Below are 14,751 nucleotides of genomic sequence, written 5' to 3' on the forward strand. Positions count from 1 at the left end.
TATGGCTGCAACATGCGTGTCACAGGGCTGCCTTTGGCCCTTTTGTAAGAGGGAAAGTAGGTAGAGCTTGCACTCAGCATTAACCTGAATGGAGGAAGCTGCAGAAAGCTGCCAGTTAAAGGGCAGAGACCTGACATCTTGTGGAGTTAAGTGCTGTGGGGTTAATGCTAATGCTCAGAGCAGTTCCAGCCACCAGCGTGGAGCTGAGGTGCTTCCTCTGGGGTCCCACCACCTCACTCTTATAGGGCAGGGTGGTGTACAATGCGACTGTGAAAATCAAACAGAAACTTAGGCCAGATTCAATAGGCTGTGTGGCATCCCTGGCATGTTTTGAGCACTGTGGGCTGGCTGACAGTCCTCGTTGGAAGCCACGTGATTTTTCCACTGGTTCCACCTGAGTTCTGGTGCAGTTGGGAGATTTGATTATTTGGCTTTGAGTGTGAAAGTTTATTCAAATCTGAAAATCAAACAGACCTTTCAGAGTGCTCAGCCATGCAAAGGAAATTGAGGACAAAGGTTTGCTCACGCCCTCAGCTGAAACCAGCTGGGTCAGAGCTGTGGGTGAGGTGAACATGGGTTGAAAACACCCTGGGTTGTCTGCCTGCTGTTCACTGCACAGTTGGTGAGCAATTCATCCTTCTTCCTCCTCTTCCTCTCTGTTTGTTCAGAGGTAGGTTGTTGACTTGGCTCTGCCTTCATCTAGCAGCAGCGCACTGCTCCGGAAACAAGAGGAGACCAGAGCATGAATCATGACCTGAGTCATGCATCTGCAACACCCCACTTTGTTCAGGGCCAGAGGGAAAAAATTCCTTTCCTACGTGTGGCCGTTCAGCTCATGCAACCCACAGGAAGGAGCTACAGACTCTGTTCATCTTCTAAAACTGCTCTCCACCGCCTGTATAGTACTGCTTGCAAACAAAACACTAAGAGTTATGAGAAGCCTTTGCCTTTTCACACACTTGCCCACAGGCAGGGCTCTGTGCCTTAACCTACACAGCAGTGTTTTGGTGCGAGTCCCGTAGCTGGGAATGAAGTTAGTATACACGTCCCAACAGGGGCAGCTCAGCCGCTGTGCATTCACATCTTCACATACTGCAGGCTCTGTGTCATTTACACAGGACCTGAATGCTTACAGCAGTTTCTTTGGACTGAGGCTGTTTTCCGTTTTGAACAATACCCTGTCGCATGGTGCTGTGTAACAAAGAATGAAAACAAATAATATCGAACAACATTAATATGCATAAATCCAAATACATTTATTTATTTTGCACAGTGGTTTGGTAGGTGATACTGTCGTTTTCTTAAAAAAATAAAAATAAATCATGTTTAAAGAAAAAAATGTAAAACCGTTTAGTTGCATTCACCATCATTAAATTGGATGAATTTCCCCATGAAACACAATTGTTCATTAGGGATTGTTGTTTCCTCTTTAAATGTATTTTCCTGATCTCCCCAAAGTATTGCCAGCAAAGGTGGGGACAGGACAGTCCTAGTGTCATTGCCATATTTGCGAGCAGTTTCTGTCTGTGCTGGATTGACTTGTTCACAGGATATTCCCATTGCTATGTGGCTACTCAAATCACCTCTGTTCCCTTAGATCTGAATCTAAGCTTGGAAACTTTTTTCAGGCTTCATTGCCTAGCTAATTGACAGCCATCCTCTGAAACATCTGTCGTAGCTGTTCTTTGGAACTAGGGCTGTCAGGCTGGTGAGGGATATATTTTGGGGAAGATTTTTTTCTAAAAGTGCCTTCCATTTCTGCTGGCCCAAGAGTCAGGAACCACTTGACTGTGCAGCTATAGAACAGCTTCACCATTTTAAGATTTTTTTTTTCTCACTTATTCAGTGATATTTGCATATTCTTCTGTTGTCATCTTTCTGGTCAAAAGGCTTACCCTAAATTTTGATCTCCATCTCACTGCTTCCATTCCCACAGAACTTGGCAGATGAGGGGCAGGAAGAGATTTTTTCTGAAGGGCAGAAGACACTTCCTCCACCTTTGTAAATACTCAAAGAACCATTTCAGCATGTGGGCTATCCAGACTTCAAATTACTCAGTATTTTTCCAAGCTTTCAGATTGAGTGTGTATGAGAAGAGCATTGAGAATTAAGAGTTGGGTTGAGTGTGAAGCTGAGAGATAACTTACAAGAATTTCTCCTCCATGTGAATAGCTCTCCAGCTTCTAATTCAAAGAGATTTTCCTTGCTCCAATGAGCTTGGGACATACGGATCTTTTCTGCATTGACTGGTAGGCTTTCACTAGAGCTAACATGCCGCCTCTTCCAGGCTTTGTCTAGCACAGGAGGAACTAATTGTTTATTTCTGTTGAACTGGTCTTCTTGTATATATAATTATGCTACATCAGTTCATGCCCTGTATGCAGGAGAGGCTGGTATTTTTTCTAAAATGAAGTCATTTTTTAGATTTAAATGAGCCAATGATGAGGCATGCTTTTGTATGCAAACACTTTCCATTCTGGATCTTGTACAGACCCAGTCACCAGGCTGACTTTTGGATTCGGCTAAATGTGCCAGAAAAGCCATACATTAGTAGCTTTTTCTAAAGAGGAAAAAAGCCTTATTAATGAAATGCTACCTGAGGCTAATATTTTTGGTTTATTTCTTATCCCCTGTTCACATCATTAGCTTTTCTTTTTTTTTTTTTTTTTTTTTTTTTCTGTATTCTCTATATTCAAAGTTGGCTGCTCACCAATGAATTTGTTAAAGGTTGGTTGGATGACCATCATATCATTCTGTGCTATCTTTCACGTATTGTAAGTGCCAGGTATGGGGAAAAATGCAGTAAAGATTTTATCCTGTACAAATTTTATTACCTTTTAGAGAAGGACAGACCTGCATTGTTCAGTGCTGCCCATACTGAAAGATAAACAGCTGTGTTCTGCTGGGTTGTGTCATTGTAAAACCATAACTCTGTTTTAAGCAAGACCAGAATTTGCTCCAAAATGAATGTGTAGTGGCTGATAAAACCAGTAATAACTGCATTGTCTGTACTATAAACTACCATTTGTTATACTTCATTGGGCTGATGCCTCTAGTTTGAGTTAACAGAACAAGACTGTCTTACAAACCTTTTTAAAGAAAGGGAATCTTGCTGTCAGATCCAGCAGTGCCAGGACCTCAGAGGCCATCCTCCCCACATCAGCATGGCTATTCCAGATCGTGCTCTTCTAGCATTTGTGATAGCTAAAGCCAGTAAAACAGTACACTAATAGACAAACTTCCTGGTCAATTTATCTTTAGATATCATATAAGATGTTTAGTGACATTGCAAAACAAACCTATTATATCAGCGTCCTACCTAGGTTTTCTTGCCTTGCCCAAGATCTGCTCTTTGTAGATGCTATCTTCCTTCCCGGACCTCTCTTATCATCCTGTGCCCCTATCGCTGAGATTGTCAGTCCCACTCTGTCCAGTCCTGTGATCTTCTCATTGTGGGAGCTTTTAAAAGTCAAAACTAACCTCGGTTCTTCTCTCCGTATATTTTCCTTTGTGTTTTTGTGGTTGTTTTGCTGTTGTCTATTCTTCCTCTGCTCTACAATCTGGGGAGGTCTGTTCTTAATAAATTGCAGAAACTTAGTTATTTTACTCAAGGCAAGACTTAACTCAGATCTGGCAGCCATCCCATTCAGAGGCAGGCACTTAGCCTCCAGTCATGCTGTCCGTGCCAAGACCTATATAAAATATTACCACACAAACAAATGGAGAACTGATGCTATCAAACCGAACTTGTAAGTTTTATGTAGGTTGTATTATTCTTTCTGCACTAAAAAGTTTGATATCTTGAATCTAAAAATAAGCCTTTACTAAGTGCCAGCTGTTCAGCTGGCTGGTCCTTAACCTGGGAGACTTCTGGTGTCTTTTGGTGGCTGAAGGACTGTCATCAAGTCCTTTGAGTGTAGGCTTTGAGGTGTTGTTATATTACCAGGGGCTAGCGAGAGCTGCAAAATGAACTTGTACATTGAAAGGGCAAGCACTAGTTCTTGGAGTTCTGCAAGGCTGTAGGCATAGCAACAGTAGTATAGGACGTACACACAAATGTAAATTAAAGACGGGGAAATAAAATGTGTTGGATGGCTCTTATAGGAGGATTTTTTTCTTTGTATGAGCAAACATTTACAGTCAACTCCACTTCATTTTGACCTTCTGTGGTTATGGACATTGTCCTCATAGACCCGTGTCTTCACCAGCTAAGGGAACATAATCTAATTGATGCTGTTTTCATGCCACAAGGAATTGTTGTAGGTGAACACATGATTCACAAAGGATACTCTAAGGTTTAGAAAGCAGTTGAAGGAAACTTAAGAATTTACTGTTGTAAACAGAAATGTTAGGATGTGGTTCCACAAGAACCTAAGCTGGGATAAATTCAAATTATCATGCTGGCACCTTCCCTGTCAGCTCTGCCTGTCTTTCCTCTTCCCTCTCCTGAGCCGGTGCTCACACTGGGCTGGGCAGTGACACAGCTCAGGGGACCCACCCAGGGGAAGATTAGCCCCCCAGCCTTCCCCACGGAAGGTGCTTGGCTTTTAATTGGATCAGGCTGAATCAGCTCACTGCTTGTTTGGACATCAGTAGTGGTAAGAGCGAAGGGGTGTGAGCAGGGCAAAGGTAGGCTTGACGTAATCCAGTTTGAGCTGCTACGAAAATACCCGTAGACTGTGTAAATACTAGTAAAATCGGATGTATCTGGGAATATTTCCAGGCACTAGAATGAGATTCTCTGTGCTATTAAACTGTTAAAATGCTCCCTGGCATGAATTTGACCTCTTCCAATTAACACTCCCTGCAAACAATTTCTGGGCACATTTTGGTTGCTAGAATGGTCCCAATAGGCAATTTGCAAGCATAAACTCAGGTCTTTCTGTGCCAGTTGGCCTCAATGTCCAGGAATGTTTCCAGGCATGTTGAGCTTACTAGTATAGACCTATCCCTACTGTCACATCCTGCCCCAAAATTGCAGCTACCACCAGGTTTGAAAAGGGAGGTCTGATCCTGCCAGTTCTCATGGTGAGAGCAGCTTAGGTTCTTTTACAAGCTAGCTTCACAGCTTCAGTAGGATTCTGACTGTGGAAAAAAAAGGATATATGCTTTTAGGGTAGATCAACAACACAACTGATGAAATATTAATTTTATACTGCAGTGTGTAGAGTCAGTTGCGAACTCTTAAGATAAAAGAGGACTTATCCTGAGCAAATTATTTTCAAAACAGAAAATAGCAAAGCATAAAAGATGTGAAGAGATGATATCCAGAAATAAGAAATTTTATTTCCTTTAATAATGCAATAATGCAGTAAGAAAGGCATATTTTCCCTTCATTCCAAGGGGTGGGGAGGAGCAAAAACTTGTTATGTTGCTGTATCCATGCTGTACTGCCATAGAATATTTAGGCACTTACTACACAGAATTGAAGCTGAAGTGATTTTTTTCAAGTTGGTTGCAGAACTGGGAATACAATTACTCCTTCCTCTACATATTAAAAAATCCACGATTGCAGCATTTCCTTTCCACTTTGCAATGTTAATAAAATAAATGTACTCTGTGTCTTGAATTACCAAGATCCAGGTCCTCAATTATAACAATTGATTGCTTTTTTTTTTTTTTTTTTTTTTTTTTTGCAGTTGCCTTTACAAGTTTCCCTCCACACCAGGGAATCTGAAAAAATGGGATTTTTACATCTCTCCAGGTATATTTACTTAGCAATCGTATGACCTGTCTGCCTAACACACTCTCTCAGGGAACAATTAAAGGAGTTATTTTAGAGGAGCATTTTAGAGTTCCTGTATACGCCAAAAACGCTCACTTGGATGGCTTGCTCTAGGACCCAGAGTGACTGCAACTGACAGAAGTCTTCACCTGAATGAATTTTCCTTCTGATTGTATACCTTATAAGGAGTACAGGAAAACAAGGAAGTGATAACCATGTTCAGGTTACTTTTATGCAAAGCTTGCCGTCTTTACCTGCCCAGGTAGCTGTTGTTTTTATTTTCATTCATGTTCTGCCCTGATAGGTTTGAAGATTCCTCGCAGTCCAGTGTAGGTGACTTCTTAAAACGTACGCTTTGGGAATGTATGGATTTTATGATGTTCTGTCTTCCCACAGACGATAAATAACATGTTAATATTTTTTGTCACACAGCCAGCACTGAAAACGAATGGGGATTGAATTGCTTTGCTTCTTTTTCTTATTTCTGCAAAGAAATAACAATGTTCAAGGTAAGACTCGGGGGCAGTGGGGTCCATTTCTAAACCAGTTTTGCTTTGTTTCTTGCTTTAAGTTGATACTAAATAGCTTTCTGTCTTCTGTATTTAATCACTCCTTTCTCTTGGACGACTGGTGTTTTTTTTTTTGACATACTGCTGTAGGGCAACCCTGTGAATTCATTTAAGATTTATGTGGTCATTACATAGCAGAACATGTAAAAGAGACAGGCATTTGAGCAATTGTGGTTATACTAATCAATGTCTGAACTGAGAAACTTAATACTGTGTATGTGACTGAATGTTTCACCAGTACTTGCACAATAAATTAAAATCATATCATGTATCTACAGATGTTGGTGAAGCAATGTTAAGTATATACAGTGAACGTACATAATTTTGTGGTTTTAGTATCTCTGGTTATGTTGCCAATGTTGTACATGCCCTATACCAGAAACAAATATAAAGTTTTATCAAGTGCCCTCAATCAAACAAGTAGCATGTTCTCATTGAATACACATCTATAAAGCATGCAAAAGCAAGTATGTTAATTGTCAGTAATTGTATTGTTTTTCCAGAGAGTTAATATTCTACCAATAGAAACATCTTTATGAAATAACTTCATCAGTAATCCTGTATATGGCTAAATGTGTGCATTTTTCACTTCCCACATTCTCTAACTAGCCAGATTCATCATAAGCTGAATGATTAAGCACATTATTGACAGTCTTTTGTCTTCTTTTATTTAAATTTAGGGACCTGTTCTCAGGAAAGTGCAGTGACTTGTGAAGATTGTGTGCTTTCCGGACCACACTGCGCTTGGTGTTTCCAAGAGGTAGATGATACAAAAAATTTCAAAGTAAAACTTGAAATGTTTGTAGTAGCTCTGAGTGATGAAGTATTGACTTAATTGGGTTAGCCTGTGGTTTTGTAATGCATGCAGTGCTTAGTGAAGCCTTTCTGAGGATCAAAAGTGGAATTCAAATATAGACTTTAAGCTGTATTATTCTCTTTTTTTAAAAAACGTCCCCATTTTAGGCAGAAATAAAAGTGCTTTTAGAGGGGCTCAGGTCATCAACCACAGGGCTGACTCACCCGGAGCACTAAGGATGAAGCATCAAATACTAGACCAGACTGCATCTTACGTTATATCATCATATACCAATTCAGGCAGTATAAACAGAAAGTACTTCAGTCAGTCAGTTTGCATATACAAATTATCAATCTTATTATCAAAATAAGTGTTTGCAAAATAGTTAGCTATCATAATTAAAAACTTGCCAGAAACAATAGAAAAATAAAATAATGGTAGTTTCTGATTTAAACTTTTGTTGCTATTGCTAATCAGCAAGATGATATATAGGATGGTGCTAATGTGCTGCTGCATGAAGTATCTTAAAAAGATCAAAAAGTACCTTTTTTTAAAAAAAAAGAAGTTTGCTAAAAATAATTTAGCAATTCGCATATAATGTTTTGGGGAGGGGAGGGGAAATAATAATTTTTTAAAAATATTTTTTTTCAGTAGTTTTTGCTCGTACTTAACAACCAAAACAAATTTCATTTCAAGTAAAACCTGATCACGTGATTTCAACTATTACCTTTTGTTTGTTTGTTTGTTTGTTTGTTTTAAATCTCTACAGGATAAAAACACATCGTCTAGCTATATTTTAAATATTAGTTTGCTTCTGCATACATGTTCTAAAAAGCCAGCAATTCAAAGTGTGTAACTGCAGGAGATATTCTCCCTGCAAAATTTTTGGAATCTTACATGATCTTTGTGTGTGCTGTAATTCAGAAGCAATTGGTGAGAGTCTTCTCCAGGCAAAGACATCAGACTTGGTCTGAAGCACAATAAACCGCTGCTCCCACCAGGTGTCTCAGTGTTGCTTCCACAAAAATACACAAGATCTTCGACAATTTTCATCCATGAAGGATGAAATTTTGGTTGGAGAGGCCAAGTTCTCTTTTTAATAAGTTTAAAGTAAATTTGTTTTGCTTTGGATAGGGAGTTTCTCAGTTACTGAATTCAGAGAGTATTTGTGGTGTAATGGCTGAACCCAAGATTGCTTATCCAAACCTGGGAGAAAAGAATGGTCCCATGCTTTGGGCCTGTGACCATAAACCAGGTGTTGAGCATTTTGGTGCCAGTTCTCCCAGGCATGTCACAGGTTTTGACCAAAAAGCCTTTTGGGCCAGAGTGGTTTCCAGTTCAGGAGGCAGCTGAATGATTCTGCAGATCTAAATTCTAGACATAGCTCTAGGAAATGCTAATAAGGCACAGAAACCTCTTTGTAAAACTAACCATTAACTTCACTATTACATGGGGATAATACCCACCTTGCAGTATTGTGGAGAAGAATGCATAATAAGTGCTTTGAAATGAGGAAAAAAAATAAACTGCAAGATATCTAAGTGATATTGATAGGCTTGTGGTTCCCTCTGTGGGGGAGAAGGTCAAAGAGTGTACTGAGCCAGATGTGAGCAGACAGATGAGAGCACAGCAGGAGCCCAACGAGTGCTGGAGAGCAAGAGGAGCTGTGGTGCTTGCTGGGCACCAGTGAGGGTAATGAGGACATTCCACCTGCTTCAGTGAATGAGTAAAATCAGTGTTCAGGAGAAAGAGAAGGTCAGAAGGAAACAAAGTGATCAGTGAACTCTACGCACCCCACCTCCAGTTTCTCAGAAAATGTGTAGGAGTTTATTATTTGCTTTTGTGTTATTAAATATTCCACCAGCAGTTCAAACACTGTTTAGGAATTTGTGGCATAGTCCTGTAAGTTATTTCCTTAGGGAAAAAAAAAAAAAAGCTCACAGGGCTTTTGTGTTCCCATTTGCAGTGCTGAGAGAAGCCAAATGTAAGTGGCACAATTCCCATTCCCCAACAATAGAGCAGTTTCTTCCAGGACACCAGACTGGTGTAAGTTACATTAATTATACACCTGTGAGACATGACCCATGAAGGGCAAATTTAGCTTTCTATGCCACCTAGTTCTCTTTCTGCACTAGTCTGCACTTATTGTATAATATAACTTGCACCTTTTGTTTCTGGTTCCCCTGCATTGGATTGACCTTTTGTCAGCCAGGTGCTGGTGGCCAGTCAGTAAATACATTTAACTCATCCATTCCTTTTCCTGTTTGCTTTAGAATTACACCGACTCAGCTGGAATTCATGGGAGGTGTGATACTCCAGAAAACCTTTTATCAAAAGGATGCCAGTTGAATTTCATTGAATTTCCCATTTCAGAAGTGGAAATTCATAGAAACATGCCACTAACTGTATCGACCCAGAAGAACAATTCCGATGTCACGCAGATTTCTCCTCAAAAATTAACTCTCAAACTGCGACCAGGTAAATCACTCAGTTCATAAATACAGAATTTATTTTTTTCTGCTGATATACTGAGATACTGTGATATACTCTGACTGAATGGTGTAAAAAAAATCTTGATAAAAGACAAAATACTTTTGTTGAGTCCAAAATTATCTGTCATTTGACTTGTCAAATGAAATCTATGTTCGGTTGAGTTCAAAATCCTTCAGAAGTGCTGGGTATATCATAAAAATAAGGATTTAATTTTTAGTTCTTGTATTCTCTGTCAATTATGGTGTCTTTGAGAGAATAAATTGCCCCATACCTATCCAGCCCTGTTTTTGTTGCCTCTCTCTGCAGGTCTGGCAAATAGCATATATCAGATGCAGTATAAAAATCTTGCCTTGAGGATTTACAAGGTACTAGTGACATTTATGGAAGTACTCCAGACCTACTCTGGGGTCCATGAGATGTGTATTTTTCATGGAGAAAATTTGGAATAAAGAAACATAAGAAACATTCAGTTAGGTCATACTATGTGATTACAATTGCATGTTGCAATTGAGAATAAAACCTGGTGTATGCTCTGTTTTTCTTTGGCTTTCTAACATACATGGCATGTTCCATAGGTGCTACCTCCAGTTTTAATTATCTTCCTATCTGAATTTTTCTGCATACTGCCCAAAAGATGTTCTTATATTTTATATTACAACAATCAGTTGTAGTCCATGGCTACGGCCTTACTAAAGAACAGTTTAGAAAAACACTAGAACAGCTTTAATTTTTCAGACAATCAATTTGAGATTTTTGTTGCCAGGGAATTATTTTCTTAATTGTACTGATGATTTCAAATGCTAAATAATTTTAAGTATATGTATAAGTTTATGAACTAACTGACATTGTTCATAATTTCTACTTAGAAGTACTAAGATGTATCCCATTTTCCCATGACCTTCACAGGACATGAAGAAACAATACAGATCAAGGTTCGCCAAAGTGAAGATTATCCAATTGATCTCTATTACCTCATGGATCTATCAGCTTCCATGGATGATGATTTGAATACAATAAAAGAGTTAGGGTCAACTCTTTCCAAAGAAATGTCAAAGCTGACAAGCAACTTCAGGCTGGGTTTTGGATCTTTTGTTGAAAAACCAGTTTCACCATTTATCAAAACTACAGCTGAAGAAATAAACAACCCTTGCAGGTAGGCAGGGAAAGTACCTGCATCTGTTTGCATGCCAACATTAAGTCATAATGTTAATCTTGAGGGTAAAATCCAATTTAACAGCCTCACTGGAATCTCTTCTCTATTCTGGTAGTAACTGAGTCAGTTTGGGAAACAAGATTTGATTCTTTTAATTTCATATTCTGAAACTGTTGCATCTTACGTTATTTAAAGAGAGGAATTTGGATTAGCAAATAATAATTGATTAGCAAACAGGTATTCTATATATATACATACACATATATATACATATACATACATATATATATATATGTATATAAGATTTTTATGACACTGCTATCCTAAACAGATTCACACTCATACCCAGCATGGAATAGCAATTTCATTCATTTACCCGTCAACATTGTTTTCCTGTTTTTGTTTTGTGTGTTTTTCCTTGAGGCCTAGCAGTATCCTCTAAACCTGTGCTGCTCCAGTCCTTTCTTAATCTACAAGGAGAAGATGGCTCTCCAGCCTTCGCTGCTTTGCAGTCTGAAGCAGAAATGGAGAAGCCTAATGGTATTTTCTAAATGTCATTAAGGGACTACAGATCCTAAGTGCTTCTGAGTATGAAAACAAAATGTGGCAGGGAGCACAGCAAGGACTGCATATTAACTGGCTAAATTACTCTGCTTTAGGTGGCATTTCCTGTGCTTTATGAAGGCTTGTGTGCAACCCAACTGAGTGTATCTGTGCTCTGTGATTCTCTTATGTTTTTCACTGGACTTATCTCAGACACAGAAGAGAAATGCATAACCAAAAACTAATCCAGACAGGCCTGCAAAGTAGCCATTGTAGTCATTTTCTCTCTGCGTCATCCATAAACTGTCTCATTTCTTATGCAGAAGTGTACCATATGAGTGCTTACCCACCTTTGGATACAAACATGTTTTGTCACTAACAAATGATGCTGAAAGATTCAATGAAATTGTGAAAGGACAGAGAATCTCTGCTAATATAGACACTCCAGAGGGAGGATTTGATGCAATTATGCAGGCAGCTGTTTGCAAGGTAATTTAAAATAGTAGGTATGATGTTAGTTATTCTGTATGTTTCCACTTCCACTATTGTGTGCTTATATATCAAATAAGCAGATCGTTATTTTTCAAGATTTTTTTAATGCAGTCCAAGAGTCTCATTAGGTTTGTGTGAAAATACTTTTGGCTGTATCAAGTTAAACATGCATATTGCAATATTTTAGTATTTCTTTGTAATTGCCAGGGATAATTACAGGGTCTGTTTTCTTGATTGTTTTTTCTTTAAATATTTTTGATTAACTATGTTTAGAGTAGTAAGCAGATTGAATTGAACATGGCCAGCATATTTTAATAAACACGAGAATGGGAATACAAAATGTTAGCCAAAGACAATAGAATGAACACCAACATCTTTTTCAAGATAATGACACTCAGTCGTACAACAGATGATGCGATGTGTTTGACACACCTTTTAAGATGTTTCCCTTCATTTGTTTTGAGATGCCATTCTCCAAATCTTTTGATGCTTTTCTATTTGTGAATATAATACAGCCTGCTAAACTAATGTATTTTAAATTACAGGAAAAGATCGGATGGAGGAATGATTCTCTGCATTTGCTGGTGTTTGTGAGTGATGCTGATTCCCACTTTGGGATGGACAGTAAGCTGGCAGGGATTGTTATTCCTAATGATGGAAACTGCCATTTGGACCACAATAATGAATATTCCATGTCAACTGTTCTGGTAATTTGCTATGAACTTTGTATAAGTCTTGCATTCTGTAGAAGTTAAAGATAAATTTAAATAAGCAAATTTAAAAGCCAGTGAAAGTATACCTTTACCAATGAAGTTTGTAAAATTTGTGGAATCCAGACATTTACCATTATCTTTATTAGTAGTGGCAAATTTTTGTAAAAAGAGAACAATTTGTATGGAATTATGATAGATTATAACTGTGAAAGAAAAAAAAGCATATATCTTGTTCCTGATAACCTGGAAAACACATGGGACATGACTGACTAGTATTTCCTCATACAGGGAATTTTGTCATACTCATCAATCTTGTTCCCTGTATGGGTGTGAATTCAGGAGGAGTTCAGAAAGCTTTAGGACACTGTTCATGTACAAAAATTTCCCAGATTAAGATGCAATAACTAGTACAAATTCCAATTTCCTTTGGCACAGTGTTGTTATTCAGTCTGTATCACAGATGCTACTGAACCCAGTGTCCCAGTGTGGAGGTCAACACTGTACTTTTCTCAAAGAAACTTTCTTAAAATCAAGGCAAGGAAATTACATATACTTTTATTTTGTATACATCTACTGCCCAACTGTAGTTTATTTTATGCTAATAATATAGTATTAATTATGTTTGGTTGACTGTGTTTCATGGGAGATAATTAGCAACTGGATATGTGAAAAATGCACTGATGTGGCTCTCTTCTGTTTGTTTTCAGGAGTATCCCACAATTGGACAATTAATTGACAAACTTGTGCAAAACAATGTTTTATTAATTTTTGCAGTAACAAATGAACAAGTTCATATATATGAGGTGAGAAAACTAAAATGTTCAGTTCTTTAGTATTTGCTTTACGGTTCACTGTTTTTCATAGCTAATATAATAATTTCAGTAATAAGGATACAATTCTTCAAGGTATTTATGTAATAAAAATATCTAGGAAATTATATATCAGAGTCATAGAAAGGCTCTTTTACTTGGAAAATTCTTCTGCACCTACTGATTTTGAAGTTCTTATGTAACTTTCAATTTGGATTTAAAGTTGAATCACTCTGCAGTTTTTAAGTTGATAGACAAGGACTGTCAAACTAAGCATTTCTAAACTATTCAGTGTAATCAGCATGATTAAATTTCTATATTTTGTGAGGCTAGGTGAGGACAGTTAAGCCTGTTAATCCTTTTATAAAACAAGAATACATTCTGAAAATGAGCATCTTCATGTTCAACTCTGAGATAATTCTTTTTGTTCAGCTGACGTGAGAGTTTTATTTATTTTTCTTTCAGTACATACCAGTACTGTTTTCTGTTTCTATTTTCCTATTTTCTGTCCTTGAGAAGGCCCTCAGTGCTTCTGTGATTGGTTCCAGTTGTAGAGTTGTTTCAAATAAGGATAATTCTCCAGGTGTTGGACAAAAGTTATAAGAGTGAGATCTTTCACAAACTGATTCTCAGATTATAACCTTAACAATGGAGGAAGCACTTTTCATCTTGGAGCGTTTTTTAAAAACATATTGAGTTGTGAGCTGAACAGTGAAAATTCAAATCAATAATAGTAGAAGGCAATCACTTCCAAATTTAGTGGGATTCTACAATCATAGCATAGCATTGTTAAAATTTGTGCATTAAGAAACTTTTACTAAATCTTATTGTTCAACCATTTCTTAATAAGGGCCCGATTTATGAGAAGTGAAATATTTACACTAATTTCAATAGGTGCTACACAACTAAGGACTATTCTAGAAGGTAATTCAGAAGAGTCTTTGATTTACAGAGCCTTATTTTATCCAAAGAAACTTTTATTTTACCGATGGCATTGTATTTTCCCTTGGAAATTGCTGGTGGTCACCCTCAGAGTTGGCCAACAGTGTTCTTATCAGGGGTTTTCTATTTCAGTATCCTTGTGTCAGTGTTATACCAGTATCAGTTATCAAGTGGCACCCTTTGTTCACTGGGAACACTAAAAGAAGATTTATACCTTACAAAAAAATGCAAGTCATTGTTAAAGCAACTGTAGATTTTTTTGTTCTTGTTACTTTCTTTCTTAGAAAAGAAAAAAGCTACTATCTATCTCCTATCTTGTAGGATAGGAGAATCTTGTATATAGGAATCCCATTGAATATATTCTATCTGCTACTTTCATCTTTTCAGCACTGCTTTCTGCCACTTAATTGGATTTCTGTAGTTGTTGTGCTCTGCTTTCTATTCTGTAGATGTAAAAAATCCAACAAAGCAAATACAAAAATCAAGTCTCACAATGCCTTTTTTTTAAAAAAAAAC

At 37.8% G+C, this 14,751-nt stretch overlaps 1 protein-coding gene across 5 annotated transcripts in view; it reads left to right on the top strand.

Annotated features, from left to right (window-relative positions):
• The window catches only part of ITGB6 (integrin subunit beta 6), a 56,456-nt gene that overhangs the window by 15,901 nt on the left and 25,804 nt on the right, over positions 1-14,751 (top strand). For 3 of the 5 annotated variants that reach the window (XM_082763895.1, XM_082763896.1, XM_082763897.1), the window contains 8 exons: positions 5,640-5,704; positions 6,158-6,234; positions 6,975-7,054; positions 9,364-9,568; positions 10,490-10,736; positions 11,603-11,768; positions 12,317-12,478; positions 13,192-13,287. In XM_082763895.1, coding sequence (XP_082620021.1) covers positions 6,174-6,234; positions 6,975-7,054; positions 9,364-9,568; positions 10,490-10,736; positions 11,603-11,768; positions 12,317-12,478; positions 13,192-13,287 — 1,017 coding nt within the window. In that variant the 5' untranslated portion in view covers positions 5,640-5,704; positions 6,158-6,173. Of the gene's footprint in view, positions 1-5,639; positions 5,705-6,007; positions 6,074-6,157; positions 6,235-6,974; positions 7,055-9,363; positions 9,569-10,489; positions 10,737-11,602; positions 11,769-12,316; positions 12,479-13,191; positions 13,288-14,751 lie in introns of those variants that run through there. The other 2 variants (XM_082763899.1, XM_082763898.1) reach the window with 2 other exon arrangements.

The sequence above is a fragment of the Aythya marila genome (assembly GCF_965140915.1).
Source record: "Aythya marila genome assembly, chromosome: 6".
Lineage (NCBI taxonomy): Eukaryota > Metazoa > Chordata > Aves > Anseriformes > Anatidae > Aythya > Aythya marila.